Genomic DNA, 22768 nt, shown 5'->3' with positions numbered 1-22768 from the left:
GAAGACTTTAAAATTCATTTATAAAAAATTATGATTTTAATTGCATTTCTTCAGGATTTTTTTTTTTTTTTTTTGACCATGTCACACAGCATGCGTGATCTTAGTTCTTCTGATCAGGAATCTAACCCATGACCCCTGCTGTGGAAGCCTGGAGTCCTCATCACTGGACCACCAGGGAATTCCCTTTCTTAGGATTGTTGATGTTGAATTTTTGTTTTTCATGTGTGTGTTTTTTACCTGTTTATCCTGTCTGGTTAAATTTCTGTTCCTATCTTTTGCCTACATTTATTTTGTGAGATATGGCTATTTTCTCTTTTTTTGACTAAGGAGAGCAGGTAAACAACAAAGACATCTGTTAGATTTCACTCATTCACCAATAATGTGAGTGATTTCTTTTCTGAATGTAATTGTAATTTGGAATAGTGAAAGAATATGTTCTCAACTTTTTCTCAATTTTATACTATGCATAATGTAATAGTCACATACATTATACAGGTTTAGGAATAATCTGCATTATTAATATATGCTACCTTAGAGTTAAGTCCAGACATTCAATTACACAATAAATTAATCTCTGGTTTGTAGTGTTTGCCAGTTTCCATGCTGTAAATATTCCAACCATAGCCAAGGTCAAATTGCCATCATAATTTCACTGAACATTCATTTGGGAAGCATTGCCAGTAGGCCACTATTGTATTCTTTTTCCACCATTACAGGTACAGTAGCCGCAATTTTAAGAATGTAGCTAATAAACCATAGTAGAATTATTATAAAGTGATAGGTTTTGCATCTTTGTTTTGAAAATCATTTACTGGATGAATAGTTGACTTAAGTTTTACCTAGTTAAAATGTACATTTTGACATACTTGTGTATAGCCCTCTAACCAGTTTCCTCTTGCCATTGTTAATTCATCCTCAACATTAAAATGACTGATGCAAGAGCATATTCTACTTTTGTAATAGCTATTTTCAAATGTATATATAAATGGAATGACTGTGTTGGACCCTTCCTGTATCTTACATCATTTATCGTGTTTATGCACATTTTTTTGTGTTTGTGTATCAAGATTTACTTAGTAGTTTTTAAAATTTATAATCCTAGGTATCATGTCTTTGAATACATAACTTCTTAGAATGCATTTCTAAAATAAGAGAGCCCTGGGACTACCCTCGTGGCACAGTGTTTAAGAATCCACCTGCCAGGGACTTCCCTGGTGGCGCAGTGGTTAAGAGTCCACCTGCCAATGCAGGGGACATGGGTTTGATCCCTGGTCCGGGAAGATCCCACATGCTGCTGAGCAAGTGAGCCTGTGCACCCCAACTACTGAAACCCGCGCGCCTTAGGGCACACGTGTGGCAACTACTGAAGCCTGTGCTCTGCAACAAGAGAAGCCACCACAATGACAGTCCACGCACCACTTCGAAGAGTAGCCACTGCTCATTGCAACTAGAGACAGCCTGCGTGCAGCAATTAAGACCCAACACAGCCAAATATGTATATGTGTGTGTATCTATCTATCTATCTATCTATCTATCTATCTATCTATCTATCTATATATATAAATAAAAGAGCCCTTTCATAACTCCAGTAACTTTATTACACACGGAAGTATTCTAAATATCAGCACAACCGGGGGCACTGTGTGACAGATTTTGAATGCTAACACCCGTTGATCCAGCCTGGACCTACAAACTTATGTACCATTGCACAAAGGATGTATGACAGAAGTGAGACCCTGTTGGGGAAATAAAATGGGAGGTGGTGACTCAGCACAGCAGGTGTGGCCACACAAACACTCCAGGGAGATTGTGGCACAGGTATGTGATCAGGATGCTCAAAATTCTCGTGTGTGAGCCACACACAGTCACACAGTTTTCGTGGATCCATGTGGTGAGGTGAGTGCAGACTGGCTTGGAAAGAACAACCTCTCCCACATCACCACAAGTTTGATGATGCACTGATGGTGTTCAGTTCAGGGACTGGGTCACACCTTGTTAGAAGCTGGAGATTCACACCTGTGAGCAGCTTTGTCAAGCGAAGGACTTGGGGTGGGGTTTTACAGGCTTTATGGGAGGTGTCAGCCTGCACTGAGCCTTTAGCATTTGGACTAAAGTTTGTCAACGGTGAGTCCCGAGGAGATGTGGGCACCTTCTTGCTTATTAGCAATCATTTGGTGATTCATATTTTTCTGTTGGGGTAGGAGGGACAGTGGGGCAATGGGTGAGGGGGTTAGGAGGAAGAGCCTTGGGGACAGGGAGAGTGCCACAGTGGACATTCTTAGTCATTTTGGGTCCCTCACAGTGCTCGGAATAGTGACCAGGACAATTTGGACACAGGCACATCCTGAAGCGAGTTTGTGCAGAAGATGGACAGACCCTTGGAAACAAATCACTGCATATGGCATATGGTGGAGGCCAGTATCACATCTGGGGTGACACTGAAGACCCTGTGTGGTTTCCTGGGTTGGTGCTGCTGTCCCTGTGAACAACTTCACAAAAGGGAAGATGTTTGCAGGGAGATGTATACTGGTGGAGGTGGAGCTGGAGGCCCTGGTGGGGATGCAGACGTCAGGTGTAGGTAGTTCATGGTTGTGAGACAGCAGATGGAGTCCATTCAGGGAGGTGTAGAAGAGAAGTCAGTGCACCTGTGCAGTGTAGAGGAAGCACTGTCATCAGAGGCCTGGCAGCTGTGTGCCTTTGTGGACGCTCCTCAACCTCTCTGAGGTGCAGAGCCCTCCTTTCACAAACAGGAAGACTAATAATAGACTGATCACTGGGCAGTTTGGGTAGATAAATGGGGCCATTCACAGGAAAGCCATTGATGTGGGTTCCCAATCAAAAGATAGTTGTGTTCATCAGCATGGGGCTGGGGTATGAGCAGGGCTCTTGGGGGGAGGGAGACATAGTATAAAATTGAGAAAAAGTTGAGAACATATTCTTTCACTATTCCAAATTACAAGACGGACAAGGTGTTCTTTGAGTCCTCAAAGCTGGATAGGGAGGGAAACCTATCACTTTATAATAATTCTACTCTGGTTTATTAGCTACATTCTTAAAATTGCGGCCACTGTACCTGTAATGGTGGAAAAAGAATACAATAGCGGGCTACTGGCAATGCTTCCCAAATGAATGTTCAATGAAATTATGTTGGCAATTTGACCTTGGCTATGGTTGGAATATTTACAGCACGGAAACTGGCAAACACTACAAACCAGAGATTAATTTATTGTGTAATTGAATGTCTGGACTTAACACTAAGGTAGCATATATTAATAATGAAGATTATTCCTAAACCTGTATAATGCATGTGGCCATTACATTATGCATAGTATAAAATTGAGAAAAAGTTGAGAACATATTCTTTCACTATTCCAAATTACAAGATGGACAAGGTGTTCTTTGAGTCCTCAAACTGGATAGGGAGGGAAACAGAGTGCAGTGACCAGACTCCCCATGCCCTGAACCAGGCAACCTGGCATTGAATCCCAGATCCCTGTCTCTTGCTGGGAGATCACGAGTAGAGGACAGCCACCCTCTGCCTGTTTCCTCCCTAGACATGGTCCATTTGCTGCAAGATTAACGCACCTGCATCCTCCTACCCTCTTATCACCTCACACTCCTCCACCCCCAGTGCCCTCCATTACCTTTCGGTTTCCTACTACATCTAAACACCCTCAGGGACTTCCGGTTGTCCAGTGGTTAAGACTCTGGGCTTCCACTACAGAAGGCACAGGTTTGATCCGTGGTTGGGAAACTATGGGCCCACATGCCACGTGGCATGGCCAACACACCCCCAAAAACAAAAAACACACCCTCAGTCCCCTCCCTCATTTCCAAGCTAAGGGAATGGGACTCCTCAAAACCCCCTGACACCATCTGTTGTCCTTGGACCAAGCCATAAGAAGGACCGGGGGCTGCAGAGTCCAGAGACTTCTGCGTGGATTCTCTCTGACCCCCTCTGGGGTTGTGACGTTGAGGAAGTTCCCTGTCAGCCCTTGTTCTCCATTTCCTTAGTCCTGGAGTGGCAGTATTAGCAATTCCTTCCATTGATTTAGAGGACAGGGGAGGGTACATGTGTCATGCAAGCCCCTGAGTGCCCAGGTGGTCCCCTAGGTGTCTCTTTTGGGAGGTGGGTAAGGATCCTCCCATCCTCTGTCTGTGTCTATAGAAGTAGGTTCAGGTTTAACGGAAATGAATTTAACAGTGGTAAGGAAAAAATTATTCTGATATTTATTAAAATGGTAAGACATTCTTTATTCAGTACCACTGGGATAGGTGTCAAGATTATTACAATATGGGAGAAAAATTTAGTTCAACTTTAGATACAGTAAAGACAACTGAGGATTTATAGACAAGGAGCAGATTGAAGGGTTCAGTGGATGGAAAATTGCTAATGGGAAACATCAAGCGTGAGGAGGGTTCTTGCTACATTGACTTAATAAGAATCTTGCTGAAGAAAGGCCAGAGACATCAGATATCAAAGATAGGAATTGAGGATTTGATCAGAAGATCAGGTATGAATGGTTGGATTATTCTTACCTAACTACCTTTGCAGTTTTCTTTCTGAAACTGAGCTAAGCCATCCCTGCAAGGATGTGGGAAGGGCCAAGGACCAGTGGGGAAGAGAGCTCAAAGGAATCTGACTAAAGCTTAGGCAAAGAGACAGGGGTCCCAGGTTCAATCCCTTGTCAGGGAATTAGATCCCCCATGCATGCCACAACTAAGCGTTCACATTCCACAACTGAGAAGTCCGCATGCTGCAACTAAAAATAGCGCATACCACAATGAAGGTCCAGCACAGCCTAAATAAATAAATAAATATTTAAAAATAAAATATAGCTTAGACACAGTCTGTCAGTTCCTGTTGTTCAAAGAAGGAAGAGACCTTTTTTCCTTTGAAGAACACAGGTTTTTTTTCTCATTTGTTTGCTTTTGTTCCTTAAGGAATAGCTGAGAGGAAATCAATATGTACCTGGAAACTGGCAGAAGGACTCTTGTACAACCAAGGCTGTAAGAAACATACACATGTAATTGGACAGGAAAGGAAGAAAAGTACTGGGGTCAAAAGATGTGTGACTCAGAGGAGAAGGGAGATCACATGGGCAGACACCCACCCTGGGCAGTGAGCTGATCGAGCCACAGACTGGGTGACCCAGTCCTAGGTTCTATGTGGTAGAGGCAAGCCTCCTTACCGGTTGGAGGACCAGTGGGACAGAGAGAAAGGTTGGAGGAGCCTGGACTCTGTTCGGAAGGTGTGTGCATGCTCCCACCTGGCCCTGGGACCGGGCAGAGAGAGGTCCGCTTCAGCAGCTGCCGGTTTCCAGTGAGCAGGTTCACCACACACCGCAGCCAGAGCAGAAAAAACGCTCTGGCTCCACTAACTCCATGCCCCAACATGTCGCTGGATCTGGGGCAGTCAAGACCAGGGAAGGACTCCATTTATGGATGAAGAGGCAGCCCAGTCCCAGGGCAGAGCCCAGGTGGGGCTGCGGTGGCCATTGTGGGAACTTGCTCCACCGGTACATGAGAAACAGCCCACATCTCTGACGGTAGGTGTTTGGCCACAGCTCACGCACTCCACCATACACGCAGAGAAACCACACTGGCCCTGCCTTCTCCCTGTGGAGCGGTGCCACAGCAGGGCGGGAGTGGCAGAGGCTGGAGACACTGATCAGCTGGGAGAGAGTAAGGGGTCTTGTCCCAGAGGCAGGATAATATATCCATAATTGCCCAGCCTGAAGACCAAAGAAAGAGCCCAGAGACAAGGACAGAGATATCAGTGGTTTAATGGATACGGATCTTACTTATCCAGAGCAAGGTCCATGAGAGACACTCCACCATGGTCCAGACACATTAGGTAGGAAGTGGCAGCAGTCTTTTTTACTGTGGAGCAGAGGGAGTTTACCTGATTTAAAGGGAATTGATTTGAGGTTGGCTCATCAATTCTTAGGGAAAGCCGCAGAGGAGTATACCACTCACAGTCCCTTTGATAAACTATCAATGTGAAGAAGTTATGAACTAAAGATTAGAACAATCTCTAGGACTTCCTTGGTTGTGCAGTGGTTAAGAATCTGTCTGCCAATGCAGAGGATGTGGGTGCGATCCTTGGTCCGGGAAGATCCCACATGCTGTGCAGCAACTAAGCCCGTGTGCCACAACTACTGAGCCTGCGCTCTGTGACCCGCATCCCTCAACTACTGAAGCCCGCGCCTAGAGCCCATGCACCACAACAAGAGAAGACACCAGAATGAGAAGCCCTGAGCACCACAAGGAAGAGCAACCCCCTGCTTGCCGCAATTAGAGAAAAGCCCGTGGGCAGCAATGAACACCCAACAGAGCCAAGAAAGAGAGAAAGAAAGAGAGAAAGAAAGAAAGATAGAAAGAAAGAAAGAAAAGAAAGAAAGAAAGAAAGAAAGGAAGAAAGAAAGAAAGAAAGAAAGAAAGAAAGAAAGAAAGAAAGAAAGAAAGAAAGAAAGAAAGAAAGAAAGAAAGAAAGAAAGAAAGAAAAAGAAAGAAAGAAAGAAAGAAGAAAAAGAAAGACACACGATCACTAGCTGTGGCTAGAGAAAGAAGGTAGGCATTGACTGATTAGGTCTTATGATTAAGAGAGAAGTTCAGCCATGTGAGTAGGGTGCCAGTGAGTCAGACTTGGTGGAGCAGGGGATGTATAAAGAACAAAAATACAGCCATTTTTGGTGCCTGATTATACCTCAGCTTTTCTCAGTTGGGCACAATCACTGACGATGCAGGCAAGAGAGCCTTTTCTGGGGGACCAAAAGTAGTGCTTTCCTTCTTGTTTAGCTGCCTCAGGCCTGCTGAATATCTCGTCTCCATATTCCCAGTTACGGTCCTGTAGCTTTTTTTTTTTTTTTTCTCTGACCATAGCTTACAAAATTACTTTTATCACTTCAGGCTGCATGCATTTCAAGAGCAATAGAATAATGTTTACTTGCTTCTAATTACCAGTGAATGTAAACGTGGGTTGGCTCCAAGGAGTCTGAGATTATGTCCAAACACTTCAGTAATCAGTAGCATTAAAGACTCTTAAATGCGCTGAAGAATCTCGCCGGGCTTCCCTGGTGGCGCAGTGGTTGAGAATCTGCCTGCCAATGCAGGGGACACGGGTTCGAGCCCTGGGCTGGGAAGATCCCACATGCCGTGGAGCAACTAGGCCCGTGAGCCACAATTACTGAGCCTGCGCATCTGGAGCCTGTGCTCCGCAACAAGAGAGGCCGCGATAGTGAGAGGCCCGCGCACCGTGATGAAGAGTGGCCCCCACCTGCCACAACTAGAGAAAGCCCTCCCACAGAAATGAAGACCTAACACAGCCATAAATAAATAAATAAATTTAAAAAATTAAAAAAAAAAGAATAACAGCAGATACTATTTATTAAAAAAAAAAAAAAAAAAAAGAATCTCGCCAATTCCCTCATGGATCCCCCACGCCTTAAGAAGGATGGAGCCGCCTCCCCGCCTGCCCCCCCGTTGATTTCCCAGCGCTCCGCGCGATGCTACTTGGCTTTTTTCCTGGTGCTTCTAGTGGGGAGCGCCACTCCTTGAGCCTTTACCCTTACATTACCCAGAAGAAGTTGCGCTAAGGCGAAGTTCATCCAATGAAAATCTAGAAAATGGACATTTCCGAGAGGGAGAACATCAGGGAGGAGGACTTCCGGTGTCTTCGTGGCGGACGTTTTGATTGTTGTTGAGACTGTGGACCTGGTCAATAGCTCCGCTGTGCGGTGTTGGGAAAGAGGTGAGGGGCCTAGGAGGCGGAAGTGGAGGGTTTAAGCGCACTACACGGGCGGGTCTTAGGGACGGGGACGACGCCGCCGCTTGCGGGGAGTAACCGTGCCGCCTCCGACCCGGTCGCTGGACTGTCGCCGCTCCGCTCCGCGTAAAGGCTCCGATGGCGGCGCCTGCGCTGACGGACCCACCTCAGGTAAACGCTGCGGTCTCCGGGTTCTCGCCTGCCCGTTTCCCCACCGAAATACGAACGCCCCGAGTGAGCGACGCCTGGTCACGTCTGCTCCAGGACAGTGAGGGCTTCAGGGGTAGTTTATCTATTTCTGACCACCAGTGTATGCGGTGTGAGTGAGGCTTGGAGATGCAATTGAAGCAGGAACATCCCGGGGACGTGTACTCCGTCTTGTTTCTGCGAGGAACCAAGTTTGAGGCCAGGCTGCATCTGGAGTGGTAGCTGAGAGGTTGTACCTTTCTTCTTAGGGCCCTCGGAGCGGTGGAGAGTTTTGAGCAAAGGAAGGACACGATCTGAGTTAGGCTTTTAAAAATTCTCCAAAGCCTGTTCAGTGGAAGAAAAGACTGTAGGTGGGTGATGAGGACTTTGAGGCAGAGGGAAGTTGTGGCTTTTCCAAGGTCACAACTGATAAACGGTAGCACTGGGGACGGAGGCAGGGAGGGGAGATTAGCCAGTCAGCCCGAGGTTACCTGGCTCCGGTACCGCCAGGGGACCAGGGAAGGCCTGAGCCCCTGGAGTACCGCCATGGTCACTTTCTTCTATGGCCTGCTTGTTCCCACAGATTCCCAGGGCTGCATAAGCACTTTTGGTAAATGGAGGTTGTCCCAATCCCTCACTTGTTTTGACCCCCACGCACACATTCTCTGCATTTGAGGTGTCTCAGGGCTCTTCACCTGCCATTCTGCTAGCTTTTTGGTTTGGGGACCTTGGAGAATCTCATGCTCTGGGTACTGAGTGCAGGCCCAGACGTTCTATGGAGGGAATATGGAAGGTTACTCCTAGAACCCGTACCAGTATGTGGAAGCACTTTGAGGTGAGGTTGAGCTGGTTTAGGTAAGTGCAGGTCTCCTTTTTTTTCTGGTGGGAATAAACAGCACAGAAGAGCAGGATTTCAGCTTCAAATGACTGCCTGTGTGTTTTGGAGGCAATGGGAAGTTCAGATCAGAGGAGGGAGGTTTTCTTCCCCAGGTCTCAAGTGGCTCCATCTCATTGGGCAGTAGGGGAAATGTGTGGGAAGATGGATTGTGGGTTTTCAGGAGTGAGACCGTTCATGGTTTTATTTGTCCCTGTTATACCAGGGCAGTGTGACCTTTGAGGATGTGGCCGTGTACTTCTCCTGGGAGGAATGGTGTCTTCTTGATGAGGTTCAGATACACCTGTACCTTGATGTCATGCTGGAGAACTTTGCAGTTGTATGCATGCTGGGTAAGGCCCTCACACCCACCCCTATCCTCTGAGCTAGGTTCTTCCTTTCTTCTCTTCCCCAAGGGCAGCTCTGTCCTCACATCTGGAACATGGGCACTGCTTTCTTCTTAAATTCCTTGGTTATGTGCTGTGGTTACTATGGCTAGGCAGAGTGCATCCCTAGTCCTTAGTGCCCGAACACCCGCAGCCCCAAAGTTACAGGTAAGGATTCAGGGTCAGTAGTCTTTTTTTGTTGATTGTTTTTAATTTTATTGAAGTATTGTTGATTTACAATTTTGTTTTAATTTCTGCTGTACAGTAGGTCCCTGGTTATCCATTTAAAATACAACAGTGTGTACATGTCAGTTCCAAACTCCCTAACTATCCATCCCCTTCAGCCTTCCCCCTCAGGTTCATTCTCTAAGTCCGTGAATCTGTTTCTGTTTTCTAAATAAGTTTATATGTATGAATTTTTTTTAGATTCCGCATATAATCGATAACATACGTTATTTGTCTTTGTGTTTGTGACTTACTTCACTCAGTATGACAATCTTAGGTCCATCCATGTTGCTGTGAATGGCATTATTTCATTCGTTTCAATGGCTGAGTAATTTTTTGTGGTATATAAACACCACATTTTCTTTATCCATTCAACTGTCTACGGACATTTAGGTTGCTTCCATGTCTTGGCTATTGTAAATAGTGCTGCATTGAACATTGGGGTGCATGTATCCTTTCAAACCATATTTTTGCTGGATATATGGCGAGGAATGGGATTGCTGGAATATATGGTAACTCTATTTTTCGTTTTTTGAGGAACCTCCATACTGTTCTCCATAGTGGCTGTACCAATTTACAGTCCCAGCAGCAGTGTAAGAGGTTTCCTTTTTCTCCACACCCTCTCCAACACTTGTTATTTGTAGATTTTTTAATGATGGCCATTCTGACTGGTGTGAGGTAGTACCTCATTGTATTGAATAGTTTTGATTTGTATTTTTCTGATAATTAGCGATGATGAGCATCTTTTCATGTGCCTATTGCCCATCTGTGTTTTTGCTTTGGAGAAATGTCTATTTAGGTCTTCTGGGTTGTTTGTTTTTTGTTATTGAGTTGTATAACTGTTTAGATATTTTGGAAAATTAAGCCCTTTTCAGTTATATTATTTGGCAATAGGTTATCTTTTTGTTTGGCTTATGATTTCCTTTGCTCTGCCAGAGCTTATAAGTTTGATTAGGTCCCATTTGTTTATTTTTGCTATTATTTCTGTTGCCTTGTTAGGGTCAGTAGTCTTCCCCTCTGCCTGGTGGTAGATCCCTCCTTGTTTGCCCTTTCTATGGCCAAGTGACTGTCCAAATTAATGGTACCCAGGTTTTGCTCCATTTTGGTACCTGACATTTTTTTGTGTGACTGTGTGACAGTATTTTCACTGATCTGGTCACTACTAAAACAGACCATGAAGTGTGGCTGCAAGACACTTTTTCAAGGTTCCAGTTTCTCTGTATCCACGCCAGCATCTGTTATTTTCTTTCTTTCTTTCTTTCTTTCTTTCTTTCTTTCTTTCTTTCTTTCTTTCTTTCTTTCTTTCTTTCTTTCTTTCTTTCTTTCTTTCTTTCTTTCTTTCTTTCTCTCCTTCCTTTCTTTCTTTCCTTTCTTATTAATTAATTAATTTATTTTGGTTGTGCCAGGTCTTAGTTGTTGCAGGCGGGCTCCCTAGTTGTGGCTTGCGGGCTCCTTAGTTGCTTCTCGCAGGCTCCTTAGTTGCACCACACAGGCTACTTAGTTGTGACATGCAAATTCTTAGTTGTGGCATGCATGTGGGATCTAGTTCCCTAACCAGGGATCGAACCCCGGCCCCGTGCATTGGCAGCACGGAGTCTTAACCACTGCGCCCCCCGGGAAGTCCCAGAATCTGTTATTTTCTGTTCTTTTGTTTTGTTTTGTTTTGTTTTGCCCTCACTGAGGGGCATGCAGAATCTTGGTTCCCCAAGAAGTGATGACCAGGGATCCAACCTGCACCCCCTGCAGTGACAGCGTGCACTCTTAACCACTGGACCACCAGGGAAGTCCCTGTTATTTTCTGTTCTTTTGATCATAGTCATCCTAATGGGTGTGAAATGGTATATCTTTCCCATTTCAATTACATCCCTTTTGGTGTGCTTATTGGCCATTTGTATATCTTTAGAAAAATATCTGTTCAAGTCCTTTTTTATTAATTAATCAGGTTGGTTTTTTGGTTGTTGTTGAATTACAGATTTATCCATAGATTCTGGATATTAATCCCCTTTTTTTGTTTTGTTTTAGTGGTTGAGCTATTCTTTTTTATTTTATTTATTTATTTATTTATTTATTTATTGGCTGTGTTGTCTTCCGTTTTTGCATGCGGGCTTTCTCTAGTTACAGCGAGCAGGGGCTACTCTTCGTTGCGGTGCAAGGGCTTCTCATTGTGGTGGCTTCTCTTGTTGTGGAGCACAGGCTCTAGGCACGCTGGCTTCAGTAGTTGTGGCTCACGGGCTCAAGAGTGCAGGCTCAGTAGTTGTGGCACGCGGGCTTAGTTGCTCAGCGGCATGTGGGATCTTCCCGGACCAGGGCTCGAACCCATGTTCCCTGCATTGCCCGGTGGATTCTTAACCACTGCACCACCAGGGAAGCCCTTAATCCCTTTTTGTATACATGTTTTGGAAATGTTTTCTCCCAATCTGTGGTTTCTTTCTTACTGTGTTTATAGTGTCCTTTGATGTTAAAAAGTTTTCATTTTTTTCCGTTTCCCCCCCAGCTTTCTTGAGGTATAATTGACGCATAAGATTGTGTAAATTAAGGTATGAGACCAAAATTGTTCATTTTTATGAGGTTGGTTTGTGTATTTTTCGTTTTCTTGCTTTTGACTTTGTTGTCAAAGGCAAGAAATCATGGCTGAATCCAACATTTTGAAGCTTTTCTTGTTTGTTTTTTCTTAGAATTTTTTAGTGTTAGCTCTTACGTTTAGGCCTTTGATATATTTTGAGGCCTTTGTTTAGTCCTATAGTTTAGGCCTTTGATATATATATTACGTTTAGGCCTTTGAATTTTTGTGTATGGTGTTAGGTAAGGTTCTAATTTCATTGTTGTGCATGTGGGTATCTGGTTTTCCCAGCACCATTTGTTGAAAAGGCTGTCCTTATTCAATGGAAATCATCCTCTTGTTAGTAATTATTGCATCATATATTTGAGGGCGGATTTTTAGATACTCTAGTCTCTGTTCTAGTCCACTGGAGTATATATCTGTCTTTATGCCAGTAGCACTTTATGCTGTTTTGCTTACTGTAGCTTTGTAAGAAAGTTTGAATTCATGTGTTGTGAATCCTTCAACTTTGTTGTTTTTCACAATTGCTTTGGCTGTATCGAATCCCTTGAGAATCTATGTGAATTTGAATCTGAATTTTTCTGTTTCTTGAAGGCCTCATTGTTTTTGATAGGGATTGCATTGAATCAAAAAATCCCCCATGTGAGTGTTAAAATTGATGAACCTTCACGAACGCATCATTATCACTCAAAATCTAAAGTTTGCGATAGGGTTCACTTGTGGTGTTGTACATTCTGTGGGCTTTGATAAATGTATAATGACATGTATTCACCATTATAGTATCATACAGAATGTGTTCAATTTTCAACTAAAAATTCTCCGTGCCCCACCTGTTCATCCCTTCTTCCCCCGTACTCCTTGGTATCCCCTGATTACTTTTTTACTGTCTCATTAGTTTCCCCTTTTTGAGAATGTCGTATCCTTGGACTCATACAGTATGTAGCCTTTTCATCTTGGCTTCTTTCACACAGTAATATGCATTTAAGTTTTCTGCATGTCTTTGCATGACTTGATAGCTCATTGCAGTTTAGCTGTAAATAATGTTGCTGTTCTCTGGATGTATCATGTTTATCCATTCATCTACTGAAGGACTTCTTGATTACTTCCAAGTTTTGAAAGTTATGAATAAAGCTACTGTAAATATCTGTTTGAAGGTTTTTGTGTGGATGTCCGTTTTCAACTCCTTTGTATAAATACCACAGAGTACAATTGCTGGAGGATATAAGATTATGTTTAGTTTAGTAAGAAAGTACCAAACTGCCTTTCAAAGTGGACTCTACCATTAAGCATTCCAGTCGGCAATGAATGAAATTCCTGTTGCTCCACACCCTTACCAGGATTTGGTATTGTCAGTGTTTGGATTTTGGCCATTTTTATAGGTATGTATTGGTATCTGCACTTTTTAAATAATTTATTTATTTTATTTTTATTTATTTTTGGCTGCATTGGGTCTTTGTTGCTGCGCATGGACTTTCTCTAGTTGTGGCAAGCGGGGGCTACCCTTTGTTGCGGTGCGCAGGCTTCTCATTACAGTGGCTTCTCTTGTTGCGGAGCATGGGCTCTAGGCGCACGGGCTTCAGGAGTTGCAGCATGGAAGCTCAGTAGTTGTGGCTCGCAGGGTCTAGAGCGCAAGCTCAGTAGTTGTGGCGCATGGGCTTAGTTGCTCTGCGGCATGTGGGATCTTCCTGGACCAGGGCTCGAACCCATGTCCCCTGCATTGGCAGGCGGATTCTTAACCACTGCACCACCATGGAAGCCCTGGTATCTGCTTTTGAGTTTAATTTGTATTTCCTTGCATCTTTGTATATGCTAAATTTTCATGTGGATGTCTTTTAATGAGGTGTCTGTTAAGGTGTTTTGCTCATTTTGTATTTAGGTTGTTGTTTTCGTACTGAATTTTAAGGGTTTTTTGTACTTAACTTTTAGGCCCATGATCTATTTTGAGTTAATTTTTTGTGAAGGGTGTAAGGTTTGTGTCTAGAATTCATTTCTTGGCATGTGATGTTTGGTTGTTCCAGTACTATTTATTCAAAAGACTTCATTTTTCTCCATTGTATTGCACTTGCTCATGTGTCAATGGTCTGATTAGTGTATTTCTGTGGCTCTATTTCTGCGCTGTCAATACTGTTCATTGATTAGTTTCTCTATCCTTTCAACAATACCACACTGGTTTGATTACTTCTTTTTTTTTTTTTTTTTTTTGCCTGCTAGGCCTCGTGTAGGATCTTAGTTCCCCAACCGGGGATTGAACCCCTGGCCCTCAGCAGTGAAAGTGCGGAGTCCTAACCAAGGGACCACCAGGAAATTCCCAGGCTTGATTAATTTAGATACTGTCTTATTTTACTTTTTCTTTCTTTCTTTCTTTCTTTCTTTCTTTTTTTTTTAAGATACTAAGTCTTGAAGTTGAGTAGTGTCAGTCTGCAACCTTTGTTCTTCAGTATGGTGTTGGCTATTCTAGTACTTTTGCCTCTGTGTATAAACTTTAGGATCAATTTATTTATATCCATAAAATAACTTGCTGGGGTTATGATTTGGATTGCATTGAAACTATAGGTTAAGTTGGGAAGAACTGACATCTTGACTGTAGTGGGTCTTCCTATATATGAACGTGAAATATCTTTCCATTTATTTAGTTCTTTGATTTCTTCATCACAGTTTTATAGTTTACCTCATGTATATCTTGTACATGTCTTGGTAGATTTATAACTAAGTATTTCTTCCTTTCTCTCTCCATTTGTTCGGGGGTAGGGGTATTAATGTACATGGTCTTGTGTTTTTAATTTCACATTTCACTTGTTTATTCCTGATATATAGGAAAGTGATTGACTTTTGTATCTTATCCTTGTATGCTGAAACTTTGCTATAATTGTTTCCTAGTTTCAGTATTTTTTTGTTGTTGTTGTTGTTCTATATTTTGATTTTAACATAGCTGGTTATATCATCTGTGAATGAAGGCAGTTTGATTCCTTCCTTCCTGATCAGTATAACTTTAATAAAACTTTCTCTTCTCATTGCATTAGTTATGACTTATAGTGTGAAGTCAAAAGTGAGTTGTAAGAGGGAACATCCTTGCTTTCTTCATCTTACTGGGAATGTTTCTAGTTTTTCTCTAGTAAATATGACGATAGCTGTAGAGTTTTATTTAGATTATCAAGTTGAAGTTTTTTTTCTATTTTTAGATTATTAGGAAATGGAGATTTTGATCATGAATGGGTGTTGGATTTTCTCATCCCCCGACCCCACATCTGTTGATGAGATCATGATTGGTGGATTTTTTTTTTTTTGGCTGCACCACAGCTTGCAGTGTCCTAGTTCCCTGACCAGGGATTGAACCCAGGCTAAAGCAGTGAAAGTGCTGAGTCCTCACCACTGGACTGCCAGGGAATTCCCGCAGGTTTGTATTTAAAGTGGGTTTCTGAAAAATAAAAAAAATAAAGTGGGTTTCTGGACTTTGCTGGAGTGCATAGGGGTTAAGAATCCACCTGCCAATGCAGGGGATACAGGTTTGAACCCTGGTCTGGGAAGATCCCACATGCTGTGGAGCAATTAAGCCCATGCGCCACAACTACTGAAGATGGCACGCATAGAGGCTGTGCTAAACCACGAGAGAAGCCACCGCAATGAGAAGCCCGCGTACCACAACAATAGAGTAGCCCCCGCTCGCCATAACTAGAGAAAGCCCACACGCAGCAACAAAGACCCAATGTAGCCAAAAATAAATAAAAAATTAGGGCTTCCCTGGTGGCTCAGTGGTTAAGAATCCACTTGCCAATGCAGGGGACATGGATTCGAGCCCTGTTCCAGGAAGATCCCACATGCTGTGGAGCAACTAAGCCCGTGCACCACAACTGCTGAGCCTGCACTCTAGAGCCCGAGAATCACAACTCCTAAGCTCATGTGCTACAACTACTGAAGCCCGTGCACCTAGAGCCCGAGCTCTGCAACAAGAGAAGTCACTGCAATGAGAAGCCCGCACACCACTACAAAGATTAGCCCCTGCTCGCCACAACTAGAGAAAGCTGCGCACAGCAACAAAGACCCAATGCAGCCAAAAATAAATAATAAGTAAATTAAAAATTTTTTCTTAAATTAAAAAAAAAACCACAATGAGATACCACCTGACACATGTTACAATGTCTGTTATGAGAAAGACAAGAAATAAGTGTTGGTGAAGTTGTGGAGAAAAGGGACCCCTTGTGCACTGTTGGTGGGAATGTACATTGTTGCAACTACTATGGAAAACAGTATGGAGAATCCTTACAAAATTAAAAAGGGAACTTCCGTATGGTCCAGCAATTCCACATCTGTGTATTTATCCACAGGGAGTGAAATTATCATGTCAAAAAGATATCTGTACCTCACGTTTATTGCAGCATTATTTACCATATTCAAGAGATGGAAACAACCTAAGTGTCCATTGATGGATGAGTGGATCTAACAAACATGTGGTATATATGGCATATTATTCAATATTATACAACCATAAAAAAAGATGGAAATCTTGCCATTTGCCTCAACATGGATAGGAGGACATTATGCTAAGTGAAATAAGTCAGAGAGAGAAAGACAAATCCACTTGTCCCACTGTTTCCATGGAGGATTGGTTCCAGGAGCCCCTGCATATACTGAAATCTGTGGATGCTGAAGTCCCATAGTCAGCCCTCTGATTCTGAAGTTTTCCCATTTGTGGATTCATCCAACTACAGATCATGTGATCCTGTGTATATTTGTTGAAAAATATCCATGTACAAGTGGACCCAAGCAGTTCTAACCCATGTTGTTCCAGGTTTAACTGTACAACATGAGTATACTTACATGTTGAATCTTTAAAACAAGAACAACACCAAACTCAGATACAGACAAAGGATTAGTGATTGCCAGAGTGGGGCAAGGTGGTTAGATGAAGTGAGTGAAGGGTGTCAGAATTTACAGACTTCTAGTTATAAGATGAGTAAGTCCTGGGGATGTAGTGCACAGCATAGTGACTTTAGTTAATAAAACTGTATTGTATATTTAGAAGTTTCCAGAAGGGTAGATCTTAAAAGTTCTCATCACAAGAAAAAAAAAAATGTACCTATGTATGTTAACTAAACTTATTGTGGTAGTCATAGCAGTGTATACATAAATCAAATCATGTGGTACAACTTAAAGAAATACAGTGTCTCATGTCAGTTTTATGTCAATGAAAGTTTTTATCTTCTCTGATGCTCTTCCTTTCTCTATGAAACCCCAATTTTTTGATCTATGTCATTTTTCCTCTCTGAAGAACTACTTCTAATATAGTCTCACAATTTTTCTGTGTCTAAGAACGTGTTTATTTCATCATCAGTGTTGAAGATTTATGTTGCTGGTTACCAAATTCTAGGTTGGTGATGTCCCCTCTCTCTTGCCACTTTGAATATTTTACTCCATTCAGTTCTTATTTCCCTGAGTTCTAAGGAGAATTCAAATGTAATTGTTCTTTTTGGCTCCTCTTGGGAAAGGTGTTGATTCCTTTAGCCTCTTTTATGTTGTTTTCTTTTTTTTTCTGCATTTGAATGTGGTAAGCCTAAAGATGTAGTGTTTTTGGCATTAAACCTGCCTCATGTTCCCTGAGCTTTCTGGATCTGTTGGTTGGTGTCTGACATCATTTTGTTAGAAATTCTCCATCATTATTGTCTCAGTTATTTCTTCCATTTCTTTTTTTCATTCTGTTTGAGATGTTTCCATACTTGTGTGATAAATCTTCTGTAGCTCTCCCACGCGTGTTGTATATTCCGGTATTTTTTTTACTTTATTTTTTGTCATTTTTCAGTTCACTTTTCAGTTTTGGAAGTTTCTCCTAAGAGAACATGAAGCTTAAAGATTCTTTCCTTAGCTGTATGCAGGGTATGAATAAGCCCATCACATCATTCTGAATTTCTGTTATAGTGTACTTGATCTTTAGCATTTCTTTTTGGTCCATTGTTAGAATTTTCATGTCTCAGCTTACATTTCCCTTCTGGCATTGTATGCTGTCTGCTTTATCCATTAGTAGACTTTAATTAGCATATTTGTCATAATTATTTTATATTCCCAGTGTGATCATTCACACATCCCTGTGATATCTGATTTTGATTCTGAAGCTTTGTCTTTTCAAACTGTTTTGTGGGACACTGCAGATCTTCAGAAGAAGCCATGGTTGCAAAGAGTTAGATCAATTAGATTCTGCCAGTACAATAGTTGTTTAGGTGGGGAGATACATTCCTAACATTTTGTACTCCATCCACTGTATATCCTTCCCTCTGGCTCCACCGGATGTTCTTTTTTTTTTCGGCCACGCTGCGTGGCATGCCCGACCAAGAATTAAAGCTGTGCCTCCTGCATTAGAAACAAAGAGTTTTAACCACTGTACCAACAGGAAAGTCCTTCCACCAGACATTCTTTATGTAATATTTAAATATTGTGTATTGTGTACTGAGTTCCTCTGGGCCAGTGTTGGCTATTCAGCCATCCTGATTATGTTAGGACTTGTATCATTTGTGTCCCGTGTAGTTGGTCAGATCGGGAAGGAGAGTCCTTGGGGCTTTACGGGATGGACATGACTCTGGTTTCAGCAAAAAGCCTCAGAGGTTGCCTGATTATGATGAATGGCAGCTGGGAGAGGCCATGATATCAGGGCTGTGTTCAAGTCATATCAGGAAGTATGAATTCCTTTTGACTAGCGTTTTAGTGCCACTGTCGGTGGCTGCAAAGCACTTCTCTCGACTTTCTCCATTCGTGACATTCTGCCAACTTGTCATTTCTACTACTTCCCATTTTTAGTATGATTGTGGCCTCGGATTCATTCTCTAACACCTCTCTAAACCACTTATCTCATGTGGTCTTTACACCGCTTTTCCCATAGTACCTACTGACACTGTTTGTGTCCTCAACATAAGGAATCCTTCAATATTTCTTGAATGTCAGCGACTTGTTTGCAGTCAGATTTTTGGAGGTCTGGACATACACTTCTGTACACTATCACAGGTCACCAGGAGATGGGGTCCTGGTAAAAGCCATTGACAAAGGAGTGAATTGTAGAAGATGCCTATCGCCTTGGGCCACATACAGTCCTTGTGTCCTGTACTTGGTGAGAGCAGCTGCTTCTCAATTTGACCCCAAATTCATTTCGTGAATACGATCCTGTGGACTCGTTCTTTGACTTGTCAAATGTAGAATTGTGATGGCCTTACTCCCCCCAATAAAGTCAACATGAACTTCACCATCACTTCTTTGTTTTCAGGTTCTTTTCCTGGAGTTGAGAATGAAGAGATGCCTTCTGAACAGAGCATATCTGCAGAAGGAGTGTCACAGATGAGGACCCCCAGGGCAGGTTTGTCTCCTGAGAAGACCCAGCCCTGTAAGATGTGCATTGCAGTCTTGAGAGACATTTTGCACTTGGCTGAAGAGCAAGGAACAAATAGGGAGCAGAAAGCATACACATGTGGGGCATGTGGGAAACAGTTCTATTTCACTGCAAACCTTCAAGAGCACCAGAAGCAGCACATTAGAGAGAATCCCATACGATATGGTATGCGGAGACCCTCATTTTGGAAAAGCTACCCAATCCACACAATAGGGAATCCACCTACCTACATGGAGATTTGGAATGACTTCGTGGCCAACATAGGAGTTCAGCCACAGGCCACTAATACTAGGAAGAAATGAAACAACAGTAAGGAGTGTGAAGCTGTTTTTCACAGTGGAAAAGGTCATCACAGCTGGGGAGAAGGCAAGAAAGGCTCCAGCCACACAGAAATACTTGTTCAGGATGAGAGAGTCCTTACTAGTGTAGGTTTTTGTGAGTACAGCAAATATGGGAAAGCCTGCACCCGAACATGTAACCTTATTCAGCATGAGCAAGTTCACACTGGAGAAAGGCCTTATGAATGCAGCCACTGTCGAAACTATTTTAGCCACAAATCTGGTCTCCTTGGACATCAGAGAGTTAACTGTGGAGGAACACTCTGTGACTGCAGTGAATGTGGGAGATCCTTTAGCCTAAGGAAGTACCACAGAGCACATAGGAAAATCCACAGTGGAGAAAAGGCTTATGAATGCAAGGAATGCGCTAAACCTTTCATCCAAAAATGCATGTTAATTGAACATCAGAGAGTTCACACTGGAGAAAAACCTTATTGATGCACCCAGTGTGGAAAATCTTTTGCCCACAAATCCAATTTCCTTGAACATCTGAAAGTTCACACTGGAGAAAAGCCTTACGAGTGCAGTGAATGTAGGAAATCTTTTGTTGCTAGGAGTAGCCTCTGGTATCATCAGAGAGTTCACAGTGGAGAAAGGCCTTATGCGTGCAGTGAATGTGGGAAATCTTTTACTGCTAGGTCGAGCCTTCATGATCATCAAAGAGTTCACAGTGGAGAAAGACCATATAAGTGCAGTGAATGTGGGAAATCTTTTTCTGCTAAGACTAACCTGTATCATCATCAGAGAGTTCATACTGGAGAAAGGCCTTATGAGTGCAGTGATTGTGGGAAATCTTTTGTTGCTAAGAGTGGCCTCCAATATCATCAGAGAGTTCATACTGGAGAAAGGCCTTATGAGTGCAGTGATTGTGGGAAATCTTTTGTTGCTAAGAGTGGCCTCCAATATCATCAGAGAGTTCACAATGGAGAAAGGCCTTATGACTGCAGTGAATGTGGGAAATCTTTTACTGCTAGGTCAGGCCTTCATGATCATCAGAAAGTTCACACTGGAGAAAGGCCTTATAAGTGCAGTGAATGTGGGAAATGTTTTACTGGTAGCTCTAGCCTTCTTCGTCATCAGAGAGTTCACAGTGGAGAAAGACCTTATGAGTGCAGCGAATGTGGGCAGTCTTTTACTAGTCGATCCTCTCTCTATGATCATCACAGAGTTCACACTGGAGAAAGGCCTTATGGGTGCACTGAATGTGGGAAAGCCTTTAAGCAAAGACAGCTCCTCCGCATCCATAGGAAAATCCACGCTGGAGAAAAGCCTTTTGAGTGCAAGGAATGTGGTAAATCTTTCACCCAAAGGTGCCACTTGATTAAACATCATAGAGTTCACACTGAAGAAAGGGCCTTATGAATATCGCGAACATGGCCGGCAGTGACATTGAAGGAGTTCCGGGTGGTAAGAGAGTGAGAAGAACCCGTACAGCTAATGGACCCTTTCTAGAGAGGAAACTGAGACACAGAGATGATGTGTCATCTGTTTGTGATCTCCCAGAAATGGACAGGGATCTGGGCTTCAATGCCAGGTTGCCTGGTTCAGGATATCAGGAGTCTGGTCACTTCACTCCTCCCCTGCCTGCCACCTCCAGGTTTGGGGACTGAAAGAACACCTTGTCCATCCTGACACTTCTGTGCCCCGACCCCCACACCAGGAGCCCTGCTCATACCCCAGCCCCATGCTGATGGACAGGATTATCTTTTCTCTGGGAACCAATATTGATGACTTTCCTGTGACTGACTCCATTTATGTACCCAACCAATCCAGTGCTGTGATTCAGTTATTATTATTGCCATTTGTGAAAGAAGGGGTGTCCAGCTCAGAGAGGTTGAGGGACTTCCACAAGGGCTCACTAATGCCAGGCCTTTGATGAGAGTGGTTCCTCTACACTGCACCCATCCACTGTCTTCTCTCCTTTCCCTCCGAGCAGGGCCTCCACTTGCTGTGTCCTGACCATGAACTACCCACATCTGACATCTGCATCACAACCAGGGTCTCCAGCTTCATTTTCACCAGTGCACATCTCCCGGAAACACCCTCCTGCTTGGGAGGTTCTCCACAGGGACAGCAGCACTAAGCCAGGCAGTCCGGACTGGGTCATTAGTGTCACCCCAGATTTGACATGGGCTCTACCGCCATATGCAGTGATTTGTTTCCAAGGTCCTGTCCATCTTTACATACCCACCTCAGGATGTCCCTGTTGCCCTGTTATGTGGTTGACCTGCTCACTGTTCTGGGCAGTGTGAGGGACACGGAAGGACTAAGAATGTCCAGTGTGACCCTACGTGGCCTGGTCTCCAAGCATCCTCTTCCTAAGCCCTTGATCCATTGCCTCACTGTTCCTTCCATCCCTCCAGAAAAGTGTTAACTCACCAACATGATGATTTTTAATTAGCAAGAACTTGCCCTCCTCCCCTTGGGACCCACACTTGATCAACCTACCTTAAAAGCTAAGACTGAATGCAGGCTGACCCCTCCCATGAAGACTTAAAAACCCATGTATAAAACAATTATAATTTTAGGGGCTTCCCTGGTGGTGCATTGGTTAAGAATCCACCTGCCAATGCAGGGTACATGGGTTAGAGCCCTGGGATGGGAATTTCCCACATGCCACGGAGCAACTAAGCCCGCGTGCTACAACTACTGAAGCCTGCGTGCCTAGAACCCATGCTCCGCAACAAAGAGAAGCCACCGCAATGAGAATCTCGTGCACTACAACGAAGAGTAGCCCCCACTCGCCACAACTAGAGAAAGCCCGTGCGCAGTAATGAAGACCCAATGTAGCTATAAACAAACAAACATAAATAAATAAATGTATTTTTTTTAATCGTGATTTTAATTGCATTTATTTCAGGATTTTTTTTTTTGACCCTATCACACAGCATGCATGATCTTAGTTCTGACCAGGAATCTAACCCATGCACCCTGCTGTGGAAGCCGGGAGTCCTCACCACTGGACTGCCAGGGAATTCCCTTTCTTAGGATTGTTGATGTTGAATTTTGTTTTTCATGTGTCTATTTTTTACCTGTGTGTCCTGTCTGGTTAAATTTCTATTCCT

At 43.2% G+C, this 22768-nt stretch overlaps 1 protein-coding gene across 1 annotated transcript; it reads left to right on the top strand.

The window, feature by feature from the left end:
* The first annotated feature begins 7807 nt into the window (after positions 1 to 7807).
* On the top strand, positions 7808 to 21763 carry LOC133078291 (zinc finger protein 211-like). Its single transcript, XM_061173287.1, is given in 4 exon segments — positions 7808 to 7939; positions 9055 to 9181; positions 19243 to 19938; positions 20107 to 21763. Coding segments are annotated over 4 exon segments (1815 nt in total). The 5' UTR covers positions 7808 to 7906; the 3' UTR covers positions 21066 to 21763.
* Positions 21764 to 22768: the final 1005 nt, after the last annotated feature.

This window comes from Eubalaena glacialis, chromosome 18 (genome assembly GCF_028564815.1).
Source record: "Eubalaena glacialis isolate mEubGla1 chromosome 18, mEubGla1.1.hap2.+ XY, whole genome shotgun sequence".
Lineage (NCBI taxonomy): Eukaryota > Metazoa > Chordata > Mammalia > Artiodactyla > Balaenidae > Eubalaena > Eubalaena glacialis.
The sequence above is the reverse complement of the archived record's forward strand: the minus strand, read 5'-3'. Positions and strand labels throughout refer to the sequence as shown.